Source organism: Haliotis cracherodii, unplaced genomic scaffold, assembly GCF_022045235.1.
Source record: "Haliotis cracherodii isolate W230 unplaced genomic scaffold, xgHalCrac1.p SCAF_8, whole genome shotgun sequence".
Lineage (NCBI taxonomy): Eukaryota > Metazoa > Mollusca > Gastropoda > Lepetellida > Haliotidae > Haliotis > Haliotis cracherodii.
In genome coordinates this window covers 18,746,050-18,769,876 of record NW_027266341.1, presented here as the reverse complement: position 1 = coordinate 18,769,876, position 23,827 = coordinate 18,746,050, and the positions used below count along the sequence as shown (strand labels likewise).

At 41.0% G+C, this 23,827-nt stretch overlaps 1 protein-coding gene across 1 annotated transcript in view; it reads left to right on the top strand.

The window, feature by feature from the left end:
• LOC139449887 (uncharacterized) overlaps positions 1–23,827 on the top strand; it is a 131,776-nt gene that overhangs the window by 75,479 nt on the left and 32,470 nt on the right. The window contains exons 5-9 of the mRNA XM_071231462.1: positions 2,625–2,704; positions 8,145–8,265; positions 12,463–12,554; positions 13,249–13,375; positions 20,626–20,742. Of these exons, the coding sequence (XP_071087563.1) occupies positions 2,625–2,704; positions 8,145–8,265; positions 12,463–12,554; positions 13,249–13,375; positions 20,626–20,742 (537 nt within the window). The remainder of the gene's footprint in view (positions 1–2,624; positions 2,705–8,144; positions 8,266–12,462; positions 12,555–13,248; positions 13,376–20,625; positions 20,743–23,827) is intronic.

The following is a 23,827-nucleotide window of genomic DNA, read 5'->3' as shown; positions in this document are numbered from 1 at the left end:
TCTTCAGCAAGCCATGCTTGTCGGAAGAGGCGACTTTGCTCACGGGATCGGGTGGCCAAGCTCGCTGACTCGGTTGATGCATGTCATCATATCCCAATTGCTTTGATCAATGCGCATGATATCAGTCACTGGAATATTCTAACATCTTTATTGTGTCAAAATGGGAACAAAATAGGCGAAAGCAAAGGAAACGAGTGAATGAGTTGATGTAACGCCGCTTTAAACAATATTTCAGTTATATCGCGGCGCGTCAGCTTGATATTTGAGGAAAGCCGGAATTGATGCAGGTCTTAGACGTTTACAACTTTGGTGAAACCCACGAGCACGGGTATGGTGCTGATAACTAAGAAACATTAGCCGGTGAAACAATCACAGGCATCTGGCATGACTAAGGGACGCAACTCTGCATGGCGAATTGCAGCACCCTAACAACTGAGCCACCCTTGCATGGAAACGAAGCTAGAACTAGTTTTGAATACTGGATTCGTTAGCTGCAACTGTTTATTGTGGATATGCTTGTGGATATGCATGTGACTTTATTCTTCAGATTAATTCCCTTTGTGCCGTTTTAATGTATCCTGTATCAACATCATTACGCGTCTGTAGTCTGTTCCGAACCACCAACACCTGAATTCATTGTTGTGATATTGAAATTATTCATGAGTTTAGGGTTCTGAACTTTTTTTCATTTCAATGGCAGTATTAATATATTACAGGTCCTGACACTTCGTGTGTATTACGTGTCGAGATGGAGTTTAGAGATGAAACTACGCATTGGGGAGGCCTTTGGTGTTCGTTGTGACGTTGACATTAAACATGATTCAGTGGGAAGTCTACATTCCATACTTATTATACCATTGTTATACCATGTATATTACACCATGACAAGCTTCAGGAAAACCTTCATTCCTTGATCCATATGGCTTTGGTTACAAAACGTGTTGACCATAGGTATAGTTACATATCTATTTTCAGAGGTTCAGGTGAATTTGTCAAAAATGAAAGCAAATGCCTTCTGAAGTTCAAATTTCACAACGTTTGAGGTACATTCCAGCATACTCTGTCAAAGAATATTTCACGAGCGTCATGCAACACCTGCTCAGAAGTTGTGGTATCAATGGTACAACATTCTAGGCCCCAGTTGAGGTTTGAAAATGTTTTATGGTAGACATGTGGAGGACATTTCCAAATTTGACGCATCGGTGATAAAAATGATGTCCGAGGCAATTCCCTACTTTGACTTGTACCATATGTTCCCGTGTTGTTGTTTTTCAGTTAAACAATTGACTTGCCTTTGCATGCGTTTGTGACGGATGTCGGTGGTGGGGCAGGATAAGCTCAGCCTTTCGCGAACACCTGGAATCATCACTGTTTGATAGTGATTCATGAACACATGCTAATGATATAGAGTACAATCGACTCTGTTTTTGCAGAGATTTCGCATGAATATGGAAAGGGTTTTGTCGCTGTTATTTCTGTTAACTCAAGTTTTACGCCGATTTAGCAATATTCAAGCAGCATTACGACGTCCTCCAAGATTTGCCGTAACACTTTGTTCCCGTTTGAAGAATCGAACCCGGACCTACGGCATAACTAGATGACACCTAAACCACTAGACTACCCCACCGACCTCTGACGTAGTAGAGGCCGAATTCACTGTGCAGATTTGCCTCCCTTGGGCGTACCAGAAGCCTGTGGTCGTGGATTCGAATTCACACTGATTATGTTTCTCTGTTTATCAGCGCCATAGCGGTTCTCGTGGGTTTCACCGAAGTAGTAAACGTCTTTGACCTGCATCACTTCGGGCTTAAACTCCCACATTAAGCTGCCACGCGGTGATATAACTGAAATACTTTTCAAAGAGGCGTTAAACCAACAAAGTCACTCGCTCTTACACATGGACCGTGTTACTGTTACCGTGTTTAGACGTTCGAGAAATGCTGTCTTATCAATAATAAACAAGCAAGCACATTAAAATCTGATCGTATTGCTTTCTACCGCTACACAAAGGTGAGAACATCCCATTACAGGTCACGCCAGAACGACCTTTTATCCGACCAATCAGAGCGTCGCTTATGAGATCACGGAAGTGAAAGCACGAATGTGTTTACTCATGAGGCAACTTCAAAAAGCTTAACACGGGATATTCCGAACGACACAGGGCTGTTCGACTGATTCCGTATTCTAGACATCACCTACGTTTCTCGGATTTGCACAATCGACTCTGCTTTTGGCAGAGATTTGTTATGAATATGGAAAGGGTTTGGTCGCTTTTATTTTTGCATTATGGATAAACATTTGAAACGGAAGAAGCTTTCCATAGCCCGTGGGTTTACTACCATAAAATCTCGGCTATCTATTAAATATTCTAGATTTTGTCCAGTTTCCAAAGTTTAAATCGAGAACTGTGTCGTGAATCGCCATTTTAAAACTTCTGCCGTAGCATTCGAGATAGCTGCTTTCTGATTGGCTAATGTCGACTTCCTGGTAGTCATTTCATTGGTGGATCAAAGCGCCCGCTTAGATCTTCGGTGTTGCGGTAGGGAGCACTAAGATCTGATTTTATTGAGATTGAATAAAGGAGTTGTCACCAAGAAACCATCATGTTTTTCTTTACTCTTCAGGTCCCTATACAAGCAGGCCATATTTTTGTCCAATCAGCGGCGGTTTTACGTTTCGGACATTCAGCAGACTGACCAATGAGGTACGTTGTTACTTTTTATTACACGATCACACGATCAATCCTTATGTATGGAGCCGTAAAAGGCGACTGTGCTTGTCGTAAGAGGCGACTAACGGGATCGGGCGATCAGGCTCGCTGACTTGGTTGATGCATGTCATCGTATCCCAATTGCGTGGATCGATGCTCATGATGTAAATCACTGGATTGTCTGGTCTAGTCTCGATTATTTACAGAACGCCGTCATATAGCTGGAATATTGCTGAATGCGGCGTTAAACAACAAACCAAACCAAAACCAAAAACCTTATGTATGGTATTACCATTATCCTCTTTTCTAAGTCTTGGTTAACGGATCCATTTGTCATTACTATAGAGAAGGTAGTAGAAAATATATAGAAATAATGCAAATTGAAAATATGGTTGTATATATTTTGTAAATTTTTGGAACAATTTTGAAAGACCGATCATTAATATGTTGGGTTATTTTGGCGGGGGCAAACTACTGTTCTGCCATGGCTTCAAAATATACACTGTTTTTCTCTGAAAGTAGGGACAAAAACGTTCATTTTTTCCAGCGCATTTTCTTCAAGACAAGATTGCCCAGCGACCAAGTTTGTTCTTTTTGTAAATACTTATTCAGAGTATTACTCTGATCAAATTATTGTATGATATAAACTACAGCAGTCGGTACAAACAGCATGGTCTTGTTGAATACGATGCTGCAGTCATCACAAAAAAACATTCTCACGCAGTTATCTTAAGAATATGTAGTAACCATGTTCTGTGGCAGAACAATAAACACGTTGCTATCGTCCTGCCACAGAACATGACCTCACAGAAGCATGTACTGTGGGCGTGGTACTATAGTTCTCATAATTTAAAAAAAGTATTATTACCATGGTTACTGCAGATTCTTAAGATAAGTAGTCGGAGGTTGAATATATATCACATGAATGAATGGTCACTTGCATCGACACCGGGCTAATTGATTTTACTTTGTATAAAAGTATTTACGTTGCACGATTTTAATACGTTTTCCATAAGATGAATGAATAAACAGCAGTGTTAGGTTATCGAGGCTTCAGTATTAATTAGTAAGCCGGTAAAAAATAATAGACATACGAGTAGAAACGCGAGTGACCATTTTTAGGAACCAGGGTATGTGGATATGAAAGGCTCCATATGTTGGCCAGTTTCTGCCTGTACAATTACAAGACAATAAAGCTCTTAGTGGCAGGTGTATGGTGTGGTAACCTTTGTCTTTCAACATCCAAATTACTGCCCTAGTTGGTCGCCCAGCTGCACGACATTGCTACTTATCACGGTGGGTGCGTTTAGGAGAACGGTTCCATGAATGAAAACATGGAGCTAGTAGTAATTCATAGATTCTTGTTTCCGGTCACTCCAAAATGGGGATTGATTTCTCTATGAAGTTGGTTGTGAACAGATTTAATTCTTGAGCCGGAATATTGCATGTGATTATATCATTCTTATCATTATGGAAAGTTTCACTATAGGATCTCGTCACTTTGGATACATGAGGTAATACACGGAGGTTGTAAACATCATTGATTAAATACTGATAAGACGTTGTCATGCTGAATCCGCTCAACCGGAAGAGCTAGTCAAATCTTAGATGAGTGAGTGAATTGGGTTTAGCGCCACTTTGAGCTGTATTTCAGTTATAGCATGGTATGCCAGCTTATGAGTGAGTGAGTTTGATTTTACGCCGCTTTTAGCAATACTCCAGCAATATCACGGCGGGGGACACCAGAAATGGGCTTCACACATTGTACCCATGTCGGAAATCGAACCCGGGACTTCGGCGTGACGAGCGAACGCTTTAACCACCAGGCTACCCGACCGCCCCGTATGCCAGCTTATGATGTAGGGAAGGCCGACGTAATCCTGGGTGTGGTCACCGTAATGGGAACGCCCGGTTTTCCTATTTTGACATTTATCGTGGGTGTAGAAGCCTTATTATGCCTTGCCAATGTTACTTTCAATGTGGTTGATGTAGCTTTTATGATACGAAGGCGTTTATGTTTTAATCCTACTCACTCACCAAATATATATTTTCATTTTCCAATTCTGGATTCTTGAAGCCTGGACCATTATTGAAAGTGTTTTCAAATGTTTCATCTCATATAATATATGGGATGAGAAATATAGACAGCGCGTGATGCTGCTGTGGGGCAGATGTGACGTGACTTCGAATCCACCATTATTGTTAACAAAGCTAGGAAACAGATGATACCGTCTGATTGTCAGTGCAGGCAGTGCACTGGCTGTAATGAAAGAAAAGAACTTTTTCATATTTCTGTACAAGATCAATGACTTGAAGTATCAAGGTTCAATTATGACGTACAGTAAAGTACGGTTATAACGAACTCAAAGGGACTACTAGTTTTAGTTCGTTATAACCGTAGTTCGTTATAAGTACAAATACAGCATGACTACAGCAAGTAGTCGGGACCAAAAAGTAAGTTCGTTATATCCGTCAGTTCGTTATAAGCGTGTTCGTTATAACCGTAGTTTACTGTATTTATTTTAAAATGATACAAATTAATACATTGATAAATCAATCGACATCGTATCAGGCAATCGTATTTGTATACATGTATCTTATTTACAAAATTGTAACTGTGAAAGGTAATTAACGCTTTTAAAAAAAAAGTAACAATGCAACTTTAATTGATTAAATATATAAACATGTGTCAACACCAGAGAATACCCAGTTCGATTATCCGTTAAACAGATTCCACTGGGGTAAAATAATGTAGTTGTGAAAATCACATGAATGGATCAATCAAAACTAGACAGAGCACCATGTGTTCGCGAAAAGGGTAAACGTTTCCTGCTCCATCGGGCCCTGGTATCACGTTTAAATGTATGTAAGCCTTTTATCACAGCTGTTCGGATTTAAGATACATTAAATATGACTTTTTTAAATAACTTATTTGATTATTTGTCAAAATGTTAAATAAAAGACAATAATAAATGAGACATGACAGGAATTTGCATTTATGCGCTAAATATCACCAGCTAATTATATAACATGTTCTAATTACCTATTTTTAAAAACAAACAAAAAACATGTATTTGAGTTCCACTGGAACCTTTACCTATCAAGTGTAGCCACAAATAGTCTATAGCTGATAAAACGATATATCTCTGTCTTAAAGACCTCTTTTGGATGTCCCCTTTGTACGCTAATGCCCCTTTTACAGCCCCCAGCTCCTTCGGGGGATGCCATTATATGTCCCGGTAAAAGTCAACCGCCAGCCTTAATTAGTTCTTGTACACTCTCTTTAAACCAATGTGGCTTTCCTCAAGTCAAAAGGACCTTGATGAAAATAAGACTCTTTAGTAATGGCTATTGGATTATTCCTAATTCAATATCTGTAATAGATTGATGCACAGAATGTTGAAATGGAAAAATCCGTCGCCTGCTAGCGACTTTGAGGGACGATTTGACATAATGTTAGTGGGGTTGTATGCTCTTAACATTAGGTAGAGATTGTCACTATCTAACTTGCATGGATCCTGCTGATAACGAGTTAATATGGCAGCTTCAAATCAGATTCCACGGTAAAGAAAATGTCAATAAATGGCTTTTAATATTTTGTCCTCAAAGTTTTTATAGCCCCAACAGCTATTTCCACAAATCAATATTTCCATTCAAAAATAACATTTAAAAGCACACTTAGCATTTCTTTGCGAAGATGTTAGTAACTTGTCGACAAAAAACTAGTTGTTTTAGCGTTCGTCGTTCTGTTCTAATGTTACCGAAAACTAAACGACAAACTGTTAGAATTTTGGCATTTTCCTACAAAAATTACAGGAAAGCAAATGAAGATATTTTGAACAAAACAAACGACGACATCTCGGAAAGAAAATACTTGATGAATGGCCCAGTTTATTACACTGGCAGAACTTCTGCTCTTTCTCGTGGCTCTGGACTCCAAGGGCCATCACTTAGAGCCGTCGTGGACATTAATTTAAATCTTGACACACGTAGAACGGGAAATTCATGTACAGTGAATGAAGATGGACGTTTCTGCTTGAATATAGTGTTTGTATGGTCTTACAGCGGAAAGCTTCCCTGGGAACGATTTCACCATGAAATTGGTGGCTATATGGAGATTTAAGGAAAACACAATTAAAATACAACAGTGTCCTATCTGGCAGTGTCTTATCAATTCGACGTCCAGGAAACCATTGAACAACATTACGAGTTATCCGTTATTTGAGTGAGTGAGTGAGTGCTCTGACAAAAGAATACCAGTAGTAAATGACTTATCGAAATTGGGATTTCCTTCTCCATGAGTCAGACACGTGATATAGTAGTGAGTGAGGGAGTTAGGTTTCACGCCGCTTTGAACAGTATTCCAGTTACGTATCCAATATTTGATCCGATTAAGAACCTTGCTCTGACAGAAACGGCAGTAGTAAATAACTTACCGACATTGGGATTCCCTTCTTCATGAGGACCGCCTCCATGGTCTTGTGGTAGAGCGTCCGCCCGGAGAGCGGAAGGTCCGGGGTTCGATCCCCAGCCGCGTCATACCAAAAGACGTTAAAAGATGGTACTTGTTGTTACCCTGTCTGGCGCTCGGCATTAAGGGGCTAAAACACGGACTGGTCGGCTCGGAGTCAGTATACTGTGTCTGAGTGGGGTATTCATGTTAAACTGTGGCATGGTATCTCAGTGAGCTAGCACTATAAATCGGCATCAGTCCGGACTAGTACAAGCAGCCACAGAAACACACACACGTACATGCACGTCGCTATATAAGTGCAATAATCTTGGACGCGACGTTAAACCCAATTTCACCTCACCTCACCTTCTTCATGAGTCAGACACGTGATATAATGGTGATTGAGTGAGTTGGGTTTAATGCCGCTTTGAACAGCATTCCAATCATATCATGGCGTGTCAGCGTGACCTGAGAAGAAGGCCCGGATTGATGCAGGTCACAGACGTTTACCACTTCGGTGAAACCCACGAGCACGGGTATGGTGCTAAAAAAACAACCCTGGAAACATAATCGGGGTGAACCGGGATTCGAATCATTGGTTGCAGGCGTGCCCAAGGGACGCCGTAATTTGAGACAAGCAGTTTGCCTGTACTAGACCATTGTACTAGTATGATTCGGTGATTGATGTGACATCTTCATAAATCATGGAAATCGCGCTAACGAGTTTTCACTGCACAACAGACCATCGTTAATCCAGAACATGTCCTTCAACCACAAGTTGTATTGCCACAATGCATGAAAAGTTTGGAAACCCCATATCCTATTGAAATCTTTTGGATCATCAGGATTGCCGTTACAGTAATCTTCGTTCATTAAAGTTCATGATCAGTTATGTTTGCCATGTTTAGCATTCACGTCATTAGTAACGTCATACAATCATATGACGTCACTTCTGGTTCTACATGTTACGTGTTGTTTCAGGACGTCTGCGAGGATGAATGGCGACGGTCGCAGCTAGAGATCGAATGCTTGAGCGGGGACGGACTTGACTTCATCGCTCCCACGGGCAGCATCTGCAACCCATTCCTGAGACACGGTGTTTGTAAGTACAAGTGTCATTCAAAAACAAACTTTACAGGTGTCAGACATCTTGAAAATCTGGTGCTGAATTTATGGGTGTGTCAACATATGTACGTCAAAAGTAACTATTATCGTACACTCTTTGATTACTGAAACATAATATCATTATGACAATATGCACCAGATGACTTTACAGTTTAGTCTATCTTCTAACCGTGAACAAACAAAACAGACTTGCCACGATTGCTGACCAGGAGAGCCTGATGGCGTTTAAATGCGAATATGAGTAAAACTAAAGGTTAAATCTCAGAGTTCTTGTCCCTTTGAAAAAGCAGTTCATCTGCAAGGGTAATAAAAAACCTATTTCGCTTTGTTTATATTTTAATTTATATAAGTAAAACTATTTAGAAAGACTGTGTCCAATTAAGTACCAGTATGCTTCAGATCTTTAGGCTTATACTATTGCTTCTAAATATCACAATATGGTAAATAAGAACTTTATTCCAGTTTTTTTGTTGTTGTTGTTGCTTAACGCCGCACTCAGCACTATTACACCTATATGACGGCTATCTGAAAAAAATCGAGTCTGAACCACACAATCCGGTGATTGACATCATGAGCAATGATGTACGCAATTGTGATACGATGACATGCATCAACCAAGTCAGCCAGCCTGTTACTTTTTCACTTGGCAGCAAGGATTGTTATGGGTAATTCTGAAAAGAAATTCTAGAAAGAAATATCACTATCAACGCCATTGGACACATTAGATTTTTTTTGGTTCATATTGCTGTGAATATAAACTAGAAAAAAAGAGTCCTATAAAGCCTTAAGAAGAGACAGGCACTAGAGACGCTTTATGTCTTCAGAAAAAAATTATTAAATGCGAAATTGATTCACATGAAGGGGCCCTTCTCTGGAAAAAATAATTTATGGCACCAATTCTCAAACTCGAAGTCTTGATAAGTCTTAGATAAGCAAACTTCAGTAGTTTGTGATAAAACCTGTTCTAATTGCAAACACTATGCACTTTGCAAAATAACATGGAAAAAACTCATCCCCATTTCACGCAGTATGCTCTCAGTCGAAAAGCACAGAACAAGAGAACCATAACTGTTTTAAAAATGAATTTAATTTTCGTACACATTGAAGATCACGACCAGTAATGTCAATGTGTAAAATTTCATTTCTCTAACTTTAATAGTTCTTGAGAAAGTGTCCCCTTTGAGAAGCGGACGGGCGGAGGAAGACGGAAGGACAGACGAACTCCGTTCCAATATCCCCCGCCCCACTGGCAGGGAAAATAACTATCTTGTAAGGTCGTTAGATTACCTGTGTCAAGTGATTGATCTATAGTGGGTTGGTTTGTTCTAATGCAGCTTTGACAGATTTCAGTAAAATCACGTGTGTCAGCTTAATGTGGGGGTAAGTGACGCAGGTCTTGAGTTTACCGCTTTGTTGAAAGAACTTTTAGTACCACATTCGACTGTGACATACTGGATAAATCATGTAATCATTCATTTTAGTCTCCTTGACAAATTCAAGAGGGTTAAAAAAATATTACGTATTTTTAGTCGATCTTTTTACAAGAAGGCCAAAGTTCTACAACAAACCTTAATTGAAAACGAACACCTTTCTGGTATATTGCATGTACAGCCAACGTCACAAGTGCAATAAAACGAACAGTTAAACCTGCAGTAAAATACGTTTATGACGAACACGCTTATAACGAACTGACTGATATTACGAACTTATTTCTTGGTCGCGACCATTTGCTGTTTATATTATGTATATATGCTTATAACGAACTACGGTTATAACGAGCTACAGTAGTGGTTCCTTTGAGTTCGTTATAACCGTAGTTTACTGTATATAATTTTAACGATTCGAAATTAAGTGTTTTCCCAGGTTTTATAAAAGAATACAAAAATAGCTAACGTTTTAGATAATGCCCCCTCCAGGCTTGGCCAGGAATCATTTGTCACATGACTAAATGAAAGAATCGTCGTGTTGGGGAGTGTGTGCGGTTGGGAGGTTTTTGGCCTCTGGGACTTGTCTCTGTGATCTGTCCACAGAAATACACATTGAAGGATGGGATGCCCTCTCTTGTTATAGAAATTACCGTTATTCTGTCATTGAGTGCACCCATGTCTAGAGGCAAAGTGGGCCAATACAAATTGATCCTAATATGGTTTTCATAATGCCTGTTCTGGAATTATTTCCAGTCATTCCGCTTTGGTTTTACGTGCGGGATTCAATAAGACTTTGGGTTAACCTGATCATGGTATGGTTAGCTTCTGTGTGTTACATATGATAGTATCCTGTGACACACTACCTTAAGGCAATTCGCTGTGCAGAGTTATGTCCCTTGCGCATGTCAGAAACCTATGATTGTGGGTTCGAATCCCGGTTCGCCCCGATTATGTTTCTAGGTTTGTCAGCAGCATACGTGTGCTCGTGGGTTTCACCGAAGCGGTAAACGCCTGAGACCTGCATCAATTTCCTCAAGCTAACGCCGTGATAGAATTTGAATACTGTTTAAAGCTGCGTTGAACCAACTCACTCACTCACTCAACCTTAAGAGGGCAATGTGTGTATATTTCATTTCTTGTTTTTAAAAAAGAAGAAAGTATGTTGATGTAAGACTCTCTAAATAAGGAACCTGACTCAACATACATGACGTCAACGCAGGGAATAACCAGTCCGATTATCCACCATAGTAGTCCATAATAACTGCTGAAGTATTAAGTTTTATTCTGTTTTTTCCTATGTAAATAAATGATATTTTATTCAAGGAACCGACAATGATGTTATTGCTTAAGACATTCACGAATACAATATGTAAAATACAACTAGGATCATTATTTAATGGTGGGGGCACGGGTGTCCCAGTCGTCTTAGGCGCCGCAATTCGCTGTGCAGAGTTGCGTCCCTTAGGCACAGCAGAAACCTATGACTGTGGGTTCGAATCCCGGTTCGCCCCGATTATATTTCTAGGTTTGTCAGCATCATACCCGTGCTCGTGGGTTTCACCGAAGTGGTAAACGCATCACTTCAGGCTTTCCTCCCACATTAAGCTGAAACGCCGTGATATAACTGGAATAATGTTAAAAGCGGCGTTAAACCCAACTTACCCACTCATAACACATTGCTTCAAAGGATGTCGGGTTATTTGCTGCGTATTCAAAGCTTGGCGGTCATCCAAACAACCGACAGTCGCACCTTGTCCCTACTTCCCTTAGCTTTTACTATAGACCATTGTGCAGAGTCAGCAAGTTAAGCCCGGCTCATGTTACAGTAGCTAAGTAACTAGGTCTTTGAATGTGGGTCCGATGAGGAAGGAGTATAGCCTCCCTTTTTACGCTGCATCCCAAACTTGACAGATTTTCCGCAAAGCAGTGTAACTGTGGATGGCGTTACATTTGAACAAACTCTAAAATGAAGCCTTCTCTCAAGTGCATTGTACTTGGATCCAGTGAAAGCTGTTTCGTCTTATCGCTGCATATATCAGTTACTTACAGCGTACAGTGCAAAGCTTGTTTGTAAAAGACAATGAGAATAATTGTTCCATACAAACTATTGGAACAGTTGGATATGTGTTTTTCCTTTATCGTTAAGGAATCATTTTCTTCAAGACTGTGCACTGGTCCGCAAAGACAACAATGAATAATTGATTAACTTTGATATCGTCAGTTTGTCAACCAGATAATCTGTAACACTGCCATGTATTTCTGTAGATATAGATATAAGTAGAACGTCGGCCTTGGGGGTTTCCCTGACTGTGTTTCAAGCACAATGGAAGAGGCTTGTTCACAAAAAGCTGCGCCCAAAAATCGTTGTGAACTGAGGCCAGGTTCTTGCTGGAACGGGGATCATATCCTGCCCTACGGGTAGCACCCGCCCAGGAACTACTATATGTCATTTTAGTTACAACAATGCTACAAGGCGAAGTTACACAACAATGCCATAAGACGAAGTTACAAGACAATGCTTCAAGACTTTGCTTTAAAGCAATACTTTCATTAAGCAAACACTCGAGTTGGGGTATTGTGTTGACTGATGCTGCTGCTGCTGCTGATGATGATGATGATGCTGCTGCTGCTGCTGCTGATGATGATGATGATGGAGAAGAAAAAGAAGCAGATAGTGTCCTTATTGTGTTACAGCTCCTTATGATATGTCTTATCCTCCATGACTGTGATGTTTCTGTCTGTTTCAGGGAAGAGGCTGACGTGTTGTGCAGGGTGGGAGAACAATGGCTTCATATTCATCGTAGCCTCGGACGTATCGGAGAAGCCGCGCTACTGCCTGGTACGACCACTGTCATACAACATTAACTTGGTCTTAAAAAATATGAGAGCGTTCGTTTCAAAAAAAATAAAATAAAGCAATATTTTTTAAAATATATGTATCAGATGAAACGTGCTGATATTTTAAAGTTACACAAGATAACGAAGTTATCAAATATTAGTTTCCATACATAGCTGCCGAAAACTGTTTACCACGTACACATTCGTCTTTATATTTTTCTTATTTCATACACAATGTGTCATACTTGAGATTCTTCGGAATACCTTTCCATTTTGATTGTTGTTTAACGCAGCACACATCAATATTCACGCTACATGACAGCGGTCTGTAAATAATCGAGTCTGGACCAGCCCATCCAGTGTTAGTGTAGAATATGTCACCCCATGAAAAACTAGATGTCTCAAGAAATATCATTTAGTATTTCCCTACTGATCTCGCGTGCAGCTTCGGTCCTTAGGTTTAGTTGTGTTAGAATTAGGGTAGTTACCCCCACTTCTATCCTTTGATACTTAAAAGAAAATCGTGACGAACATAATCCTCATTTTTTTCCATATGCACATGTCAGTTCAGTAAAATATTTCGAGCCTTTAAAAACTTCAAAAACCCTCAGTAAATCTCGAAACTGAGACTAATCCCATTATAAAGCACGCATGTTTGCATGTTATTTGACACTGTCACTCCATTGCTTCTACAGCGTTTCCCCAAGAACCAGGATGGGGAGTTCTCTGTTCTCATCTACTTCAACGTCATCTGTCCAGAAGAACCAGATGGCAAACCTCCCCATGGAATAGAGTACTATGAAATGCGCATGCGCAGACGAGGTAGGAGGTTCATTATCCAGATACTTACCACTAGTAAAACCGAGACATATCGCGGGGAACATACAACATTATAACTCACAGGGGCATCATTTTTTACAGTAATCCCCACTGAGCATTATCAATTGTAGCTTTATCCTGATTAGCTAGCTCGTTCTTATGATTGATTCCATTGTTTGTTAAGAGACCTGTAACATGACGTCATATAACGCATTATTGCAAATACATATAAGTGAAGATGACGTCATCTATTTTTCATGATTGCAAAATTGGTTCACCCGGGACAAATAGCTCGCTGGATAATTATTCTCTAAATATTTTGCTTAGTAGACATGGTTTATGGATAATAAGAGCCTCAAACATACCGTTGTCAAGCAGAATTGATTGCAAGTTGATATCCAAAAACGTTTGTCTTCTTTGTCATCCGCCAACTTCTAAGAAACGCCTATCAAATACCAGATATTTACTCACATGATCATAAACCACTGGGAGCGGTCGGGTAGCCTAGTGGTTAAAGCGTTTGCACGTCACGCCGAAGACCCGGGTTCGATTCCCGACATGGGTACAATGTGTGAAGCCCATTTCTGGTGTCTCCCTGCTAAAAGCGGCGTAAAACCATACTCTATCACCCTTAAGCCAGTGTGCGAAATGTTATTGTATGGCGTGTTTATTGCAAAATGATCTTAGGGGCGTTAATATTATGGGACACTTTCCATCGTAATCGTTCCCTTATTTATTTCCGTCAGTATTCGATTTTTTGGGCAACATTAACGTGGTCAGATGCCAAGGGAGGAACATTAATAACAATTATTTTTTGTGAAGCCCATAGGAACATGGTTGTTCGTTAACTATGAAGCTCTCAGAGCCTCTGCAAATGACCACGTGGAACGATACTGATATACTATCTGATTACAATGCTCCTTTTAAAACCATCGACCTTTTCCCATTCTACGACATCAAATACGTATATTTGGGCAGCACATTTGCACTTCTGAAAGACAATATTTTTTGGTTGATCGAAACACTAGGGTATATTTCCACGGGTCTCGTTCAATCATGTTTTCATTGTACAGACTACAGTATACCGTGTTAGTTCTGTCCCCATATTGTGAGTTATGATATTAACAGTTGATGCTCTATCAAATATAGGTCCTATGTTCACTTGGCAATGTCCTTAGAATGTTTGATTTCCTGGTATATAAAAATTATCTAAAAACATGACAGGATTGTCATACGATGTTAAAAAACAATTTATGAAAGCTGAAGAGCAATTCTGCTTTACGACCTCACAAAGATTCTCAGCAGTTCGTGGCCCACTCCACCCTATTTCTAGTCGCCATATTTAGTGTGTATGAAAAGGAAACATTTTCTCTGTGCAGTTTGGTAATTATTAGCTGATGTATTGATATGCATAATAAACTTTGGGTTTAAGATAAACAGTTTAGGAAGACCTAAACTTGTCATTTGCCCTAGCCTCTAAAAAAGGGTCTGGTCCTGACAAATTGACAGTCCGAGAAATTTGATTCAATTCGTTCAGTGCTTTGTTAATATGTAAATTCATATTCTGTGATATTTGGCAATCTAATTGTAACACTTGCCCCAATTACGAGTCTCAACATCACACATATCACCAACTACAACGCCTACACGTAGACACAAAATGGACGCCCGGCAGTAGAACATTGTCTCCCTTTAAACCAGTGTTTGCAGCTAATCTGGGAATCATACCTTTGCTATAGATTTAGGTCATCAATGTTTAATTAAAAGGATTTACGTTTCCGTCATTCGTTAATCCGTGCTGTTTCGCATGGTAAAGTGCAGTTCGGATTACAGTAAACTACGGTTATAACGAACTCAAAGGGACCACTAATTTTAGTTCGTTATTACCGTATTTCGTTATAAGCATATATACAGCATAACTACAGCAGATAGTCGGGACAAAATAGTAAGTTCGTTATATCCGTCAGTTCGTCATAATCGTGTTCGTTATAAACGTAGTTTATGGTAATAGGTTTTAAGGTTCATTTATTTAACATAAAGTGTTGAAATATGTAAATTCTAAACAAGATGTCCATTGTTATCAACTAAGCTATTATGGTAGACGCTGTAATTAATTGGTATCATTGCACAGTTTGTGTAAGTCCAATTACTTAATAACGCCTGTGGCATCACTACCAATTATCCTTGTGACTATAGGCCACTCCCTTTGATGTGGAACTTTGGTAAACGAGGTGACAGGTGCGCGAATACTGAATGCCACGATGTAGTCAGCACGACCTGTTCCTTTCAATATCTCCAGGATATTTATCATCTGACGAACTGTATTATTGTAAATATTGTAATATAGATTGATGTTTTGTAAACGTCATAAATGACACTGAATATACCCATCAAGGCTGACTGCAGTGCTTATCAACTGAAAAAAAGTGTTTAGGATAAAGGATCGGTTTAGAGGATGTATACAACGTAATTGCGGACGTAAAGGACGGGTTTACTTGATTTATACAAAAGCATTGCTATCAATACCTTCGGCATAATATTTATGTACATATATGGCTGAGGACTCGGTGCAAGAATCAACATTAATAAATCAGATTGATGACAAATTATACCAAGTTTGGCTGTATGTATTCTAGGCGGCCCAAAATAAACATATAACCTGGTGAATGATTTTAGGACGGCAGCACGATCTTAATGCAGACAGCGTGGATCATTAACACAGTTGTGTGACCCATTATCACAGTTTCCACATCATATTCTGTTTCAGGGTGTGCCAATACACTTTAACTCACTTACTCACTATTCTAGGGTGTGATTGTTTGTTGTTGAACACCGCACTGAACAGTGCGTATGAATTAAGACCAAGGTAAATCCCCGTCAGTGTGTATGAATGAAGTCTAAGGTAAATCCCCCGTAAGTGTGTATGAATTAAGTGTAAGATAACCCCCCCCCGTGAGTGTGTATGAATTAAGTGTAAGGTAAACCCCCTTCAGTGTGTATGAATGAAGTCCAAGGTAAATCCCCCGTCAGTGTGTATGAATTAAGTGCAAGGTAAATCCCCCGTCAGTGCCTATGAATTAAGACCAAGGTAAATCCCCCGTCAGTGTGTATGAATTAAGTCCAAGGTAAATCCCCGGTCAGTGTGTATGAATTAAGTCCAAGATAAATCCCCCGTCAGTGTGTATGAATTATATGCACAGTAAACCCCCTTCAGTGTGTATGAATTAAGTGCAAGGTAAACCCCCGCCAGTGTGTATGAATTAAGACAAGGTAAACTCCCGCCAGTGTGTATGAATGAAGTCCAAGGTAAACCCCTGTCAGTGTGTGTGAATTAAGTCCAAGGTAAACCCTTGTCAGTGTGTAGGAATTAAGTGTTAGGTAAACCCTCCGTCAGTGTGTATGAATGAAGTCCAAGGTAAATCCCCCGTCAGTGTGTATGAATTATGTGCAAGGTAAACCCCCGTCAGTGTGTAGGAATTAAGACCAAGGTAAATCCCCCGTCAGTGCCTATGAATTAAGACCAAGGTAAATCCCCCGTCAGTGTGTATGAATTAAGTCCAAGGTAAATCCCCCGTCAGTGTGTATGAATTAAGTCCAAGATAAATCCCCCGTCAGTGTGTATGAATTATGTGCACGGTAAACCCCCTTCAGTGTGTATGAATTAAGTGCAAGGTAAACCCCCGCCAGTGTGTATGAATTAAGACAAGGTAAACCCCCGCCAGTGTGTATGAATGAAGTCCAAGGTAAACCCCTGTCAGTGTGTATGAATTAAGACCAAGGTAAATCCCCCGTCAGTGTGTATGAATTAAGTCCAAGGTAAATCCCCCGTCAGTGCCTATGAATTAAGACCAAGGTAAATCCCCCGTCAGTGTGTATGAATTAAGTGCAAGGTAAAGCCCCGTCAGTGTGTATGAATTAGGTCCAAGATAAATCCCCCGTCAGTGTGTATGAATTATGTGCAAGGTAAACCCCCGTCAGTGTGTATGAATTAAGACCAAGGTAAATCCCCCGTCAGTGTGTATGAATGAAGTCCAAGGTAAATCCCCCGTCAGTGTGTATGAATTAAGACCAAGGTAAATCCCCCGTCAGTGTGTATGAATTAAGTGCAAGGTAAATCCCCCGTCAGTGCCTATGAATTAAGACCAAGGTAAATCCCCCGTCAGTGTGTATGAATTAAGTCCAAGGTAAATCTCCCGTGAGTGTGTATGAATTAAGACAAGGTAAACCCCCGCCAGTGTGTATGAATGAAGTCCAAGGTAAACCCCTGTCAGTGTGTGTGAATTAAGTCCAAGGTAAACCCTTGTCAGTGTGTAGGAATTAAGTGTTAGGTAAACCCTCCGTCAGTGTGTATGAATGAAGTCCAAGGTAAACCCTTGTCAGTGTGTAGGAATTAAGTGTTAGGTAAACCCTCCGTCAGTGTGTATGAATGAAGTCCAAGGTAAATCCCCCGTCAGTGTGTATGAATTATGTGCAAGGTAAACCCCCGTCAGTGTGTATGAATTAAGACCAAGGTAAATCCCCCGTCAGTGTGTATGAATGAAGTCCAAGGTAAATCCCCCGTCAGTGTGTATGAATTAAGACCAAGGTAAATCCCCCGTCAGTGTGTATGAATTAAGTGCAAGGTAAATCCCCCGCCAGTGCCTATGAATTAAGACCAAGGTAAATCCCCCGTCAGTGTGTATGAATTAAGTGCAAGGTAAAGCCCCGTCAGTGTGTATGAATTAAGTCCAAGATAAATCCCCCGTCAGTGTGTATGAATTATGTGCAAGGTAAACCCCCGTCAGTGTATATGAATTAAGACCAAGGTAAATCCCCCGTCAGTGTGTATGAATGAAGTCCAAGGTAAATCCCCCGTCAGTGTGTATGAATTAAGACCAAGGTAAATCCCCCGTCAGTGTGTATAAATTAAGTGCAAGGTAAATCCCCCGTCAGTGCCTATGAATTAAGACCAAGGTAAATCCCCCGTCAGTGTGTATGAATTAAGTCCAAGATAAATCTCCCGTGAGTGTGTATGAATTAAGTCCAAGGTAAATCCCCCGTCAGTGTGTATGAATTAAGTGTAAGGTAAATCCCCCGTCAGTGTGTATGAATTAAGTCCAAGGTAAATCCCCCGTGAGTGTGTATGAATTAAGTCCAAGATAAATCCCCCGTCAGTGTGTATGAATTATGTGCACGGTAAACCCCCGTCAGTGTGTATGAATTAAGTGCAAGGTAAACCCCCGCCAGTGTGTATGAATTAAGTGCAAGGTAAACCCCCGCCAGTGTGTATGAATTAAGACAAGGTAAATCCCCGTCAGTGTGTATGAATTAAGACCAAGGTAAATCCCCCGTGAGTGTGTATGAATTAAGTCCAAGGTAAATCCCCAGTCAGTGTGTATGAATGAAGTCCAAGGTAAACCCCCGTCAGTGTGTATGAATGAAGTCCAAGGTAAACCCCTGTCAGTGTGTATGAATGAAGTCCAAGGTAAACCCCTGTCAGTGTGTAAGAATTAAGTCCAAGGTAAACCCCTGTCAGTGTGTATGAGTGAAGTCCAAGGTAAACCCTTGTTAGTGTGTATGAATTAAGACAAGGTAAATCCCCGTCAGTGTGTATGAATTAAGACCAAGGTAAATCCCCCGTGAGTGTGTATGAATTAAGTCCAAGGTAAATCCCCCGTCAGTGTGTATGAATGAAGTCCAAGGTAAACCCCCGTCAGTGTGTATGAATGAAGTCCAAGGTAAACCCTTGTTAGTGTGTATGAATGAAGTCCAAGGTAAACCCCTGTCAATATGTGTGAATTAAGTCCAAGGTAAACCCTTGTCAGTGTGTAGGAATTAAGTGTTAGGTAAACCCTCCGTCAGTGTGTATGAATGAAGTCCAAGGTAAATCCCCCGTCAGTGTGTATGAATTATGTGCAAGGTAAACCCCCGTCAGTGTGTATGAATTAAGACCAAGGTAAATCCCCCGTCAGTGTGTATGAATGAAGTCCAAGGTAAATCCCCCGTCAGTGTGTATAAATTAAGACCAAGGTAAATCCCCCGTCAGTGTGTATGAATTAAGTGCAAGGTAAATCCCCCGTCAGTGCCTATGAATTAAGACCAAGGTAAATCCCCCGTCAGTGTGTATGAATTAAGTCCAAGGTAAATCCCCCGTGAGTGTGTATGAATTAAGTCCAAGATAAATCCCCCGTCAGTGTGTATGAATTATGTGCACGGTAAACCCTCCGTCAGTGTGTATGAATTAAGTGCAAGGTAAACCCCCGCCAGTGTGTATGAATTAAGTGCAAGGTAAACCCCCGCCAGTGTGTATGAATTAAGACAAGGTAAATCCCCGTCAGTGTGTATGAATTAAGACCAAGGTAAATCCCCCGTGAGTGTGTATGAATTAAGTCCAAGGTAAATCCCCCGTCAGTGTGTATGAATGAAGTCCAAGGTAAACCCCCGTCAGTGTGTATGAATGAAGTCCAAGGTAAACCCCTGTCAGTGTGTATGAATGAAGTCCAAGGTAAACCCCTGTCAGTGTGTATGAATGAAGTCCAAGGTAAACCCCTGTCAGTGTGTATGAATGAAGTCCAAGGTAAACCCTTGTTAGTGTGTATGAATTAAGACCAAGGTAAATCCCCCGTCAGTGTGTATGAATTAAGTGCAAGGTAAATCCCCCGTCAGTGCCTATGAATTAAGACCAAGGTAAATCCCCCGTCAGTGTGTATGAATTAAGACAAGGTAAATCCCCGTCAGTGTGTATGAATTAAGACCAAGGTAAATCCCCCGTGAGTGTGTATGAATTAAGTCCAAGGTAAATCCCCCGTCAGTGTGTATGAATGAAGTCCAAGGTAAACCCCCGTCAGTGTGTATGAATGAAGTACATGGTAAACCCCCGTCAGTGTGTATGAATGAAGTCCAAGGTAAACCCTTGTCAGTGTGTATGAATGAAGTCCAAGGTAAACCCCTGTCAGTGTGTAAGAATGAAGTCCAAGGTAAACCCCTGTCAGTGTGTATGAATGAAGTCCAAGGTAAACCCTTGTTAGTGTGTATGAATGAAGTCCAAGGTAAACCCTTGTCAGTGTGTAGGAATTAAGTGTTAGGTAAACCCTTTCGTCAGTGTGTATAAATTAAGAGCAAGGTAAAGCCGCCGTCAGTGTGTATGAATGAAGTCCAAGGTTAACCCCGCGTTAGTTCATGTAACCGGTAAAAGCAGCTAGTGGAGGGTTTGCATATTGGCGCTTGCTGATGACGTCATGAAGACCATCATTATTACATGAAATATATTACAGATCCGAACCGGTGTGAGGATGATGACGACCGGAAGTGCCGCGAACTGCTCTCTACAGGGGTTTGTGGGAAGGACATCAACGTCAGTCAGCACTGCAAGAAGACGTGTCAGATGTGTCGTAAGTACAGCCCGTGACTCTCTACTGGTGTGATAATGTAGCAATTGACGCTGCTGTCAGTTGGACGTTGGAGTTACGTTACCGGAAGTTTAGGCGCCGCCGCCCCTTGTGTCACGTGACCGGAAGCACAGTGTACAGGTGTATCTCTTTCAAAAATACCATTTCGCTTAGGCTACATCTCGCGGCCGACGACATCCACCAATTTAACTCTGATCTAAACTATTACATATACATTATTTCTTCTCGTGTTCCTGAAGGTTCTACCATCGACAATATAAATCAGTGCATGTGTAGTGGTCCACTTTCATCTTTGCGATAACTTGTATAAACCATGATTGTCTAGGAAGTGCCTTCCTTTCAGCTATCTATTAATACAGGAAAATGACGCTTGTCTTTCAAAAATACCATTTTCCGTTTGTCTTTGTTAACTGAAATACCTTCTCATTGAAACAATTAAAGACGTTTGTTTGTGTTCGTAAATATAAGTAAATAAATAAGCGTTGGGATGTATGATGAGGCTACTTACTGTATCCACTCGTTCACCCATGATGGCCACCGTTGATCAAAGAGTGGAGAATACCAGTACCCGTCGCAGATTGCCATCCTGAGGATTGTCCGCTTCAATGAATGGATGAATGATTAAAATTAATGGCGGTAGCCTGTAAATGATAATCTTGACGGGCCACCTGACCTCCTCCTCGCGCCACCCACCTCTTACTGAGCGTCGTCCCACTTCCGACATTGAGTTACTGGGGGGTCGCATTCTTACTCTTGGGATTATTAGTTTTGTGTTTTAATAATATTTTAAATCCTCATTCCAAATAACAATGTTGAGACAGCACTCATGCGGTATTCGAACAATCTTGTTAAACTGTCCTCTCTGACTTTTCTGTTGAACATTAGGTACGGTTGGCTAACCTAGTGGTTAAAGCCTCAAGCCGAAGACCCTGGTTCGATTTCCCACATGGGTACAATGTCTGAAGCCCATTTCTGGTGTCACCCGCCGTGATATTGCTGAAATATTGCTAAAAGCGGGGTACAACCATACTAACTCACTCATGTATATTAAACTTCAATCGTTTGAAGATGCTGCATGTGTTACACTTTAACAGCTTCCTACTGTGCGATGTAATCAATAATTCAAGGGCGCGAGATAGTTAGTCACTTTGAAGAAAGTCGACGCATGCGCATTTCTCCTAAAGATTGACAAAGACCGGGTTGAAGAAGCAACACCACAAAAAGTCAATCGCTATTCATGTTTGATAGATAGATTTTCCGACACAGTTTTACATAAAACCCTGCAAACAACGGTCCACATTCAGCAGAGACGGTGGTCAGAACTAAAGGTCATCTTTGTCAATACAAAAAGCCAGTTTGTTTGTAGTTTGAAAGGCTAAGCCTACGTCCATGCTCCCAGGACGTTTGGGACTAAATGATTCATATCGAAAAGAGTGTTTTGATTCAAATGCAAAGGACAAACGCATCCAGCTGATATACTACTGTCGAAAGAGCCCTGTGAATACTATTACAAACACGTTAGAAGACTGCAAAGTTTTGTCAGACGTTGAAGCTGTTGGAAACGAGGTGTTTACAATGATAATGACGAAGTAGCAAATATGTGGTCAGGAGAGAGATTGATGGGGATTGTGAACATCCTTGCTTGATGACAGCCGGGATGTCTATATTTTCATCCCACCGACGTCGACCGAATTGCGACTTTTACGTGGCTGATTACTCTATTAACGGACGCCACTGAAGACGGTTCGTACACGTGCTAAGCCTGGCGTTTGCTGGGTACAAAGTGGACGTAGTGGTTGCTGGCGACGTGGGCTTCATTACGTAGATGGAGGCGTCTCGCGTGGGGAAGAATGGCGGGGTTGATGCTTGATCCTTGGGCGTGATGCTTCTATAGGATGGTAGAGGGTCCCAGATTGCCGCAGATCGCTCGGATACGACCAACACACGCCTATCCTCACATCCCGGATCAACCACGAGAAAACACGCGTGAGAACGTGACCTCAGCGCCGTCTAGCGGCATGTTTCGCTCTTCGATGGAAACTGTTTACAAGCCGGTATTAGATTGAAGGCGACTGTTTAATCATCTAAGTACCTCCCCTATACAATGCCGGCGAGGACCGAAAGGGTAAAAATGGATGTTTCGCAATTTAAAACGTTTCCTGATTAGAAATGAAGCCTTGATTTTATTCCATGTTATGACGTCAGACGTCGGTTGTCGTAATCTGCCATTGTACATTGCAAGTTAATAAAACATCTTATTGCAGATTGAAGATTTGTATTTGAAACCTGTTCTTCATATCAAATGAGAAAGAGATTTGTGTAAAGGGACATTAAACCAGTGTCACTTAATGTAATCTCAGCTCCGGTCAAAGGTCATCCGTCTCAACGCCAACCTGTCATTCCCACTTCACACACATTGACGTGAACACAACAACGACTGACTTTCAAACCCAATGACAACTTGCCACAAAGCCAAATGAAAGTGCCGCCCTACCCATATGATTGTCTGAAACGCTGGCGATCAATAGTGACAACATTTCAACAACAGATTCGCTTCATTTAGCCCACTTTATGCAAACATGCAGTTTTGTCTTTATGCCAAGAAGAAGTTGCTGAGTCTGGCAATGATATCATCTTCCATCACCTCGCACGTACTCGGCAGCATAGCCCTGTAACCCAACCATCTTCCTCACAAGCTTTCAAATATATTTGGAATCAATTAGAGAAGTTATACTTTGGACGGAATAACGAACGTGACGTTTCTCTTCGCTGCCAGTACAGAGGAGACGACACTCCGTAGACATGGCGATGAAAGTGTTTCTGTTCTGGACCGCTGCGGTAGTCGGTAATTGGAAAATTGAAATGAGAAGGTATAAGCCACGCAGTTGTTGTTGGACATGGCGTATATTGCTGACTATATAAGCGGACTCGCAGTAGAAGGGTTTATTCGAGTTGAAGTGAATCTCTCCCGCCATCCGATGATGTCGTTGCTCCCCGAGTTCCGTAAACACGGAGCATTAATCTTCAGTGAAGATTACAGACCTCCACCACGTTACAGATTCACCAT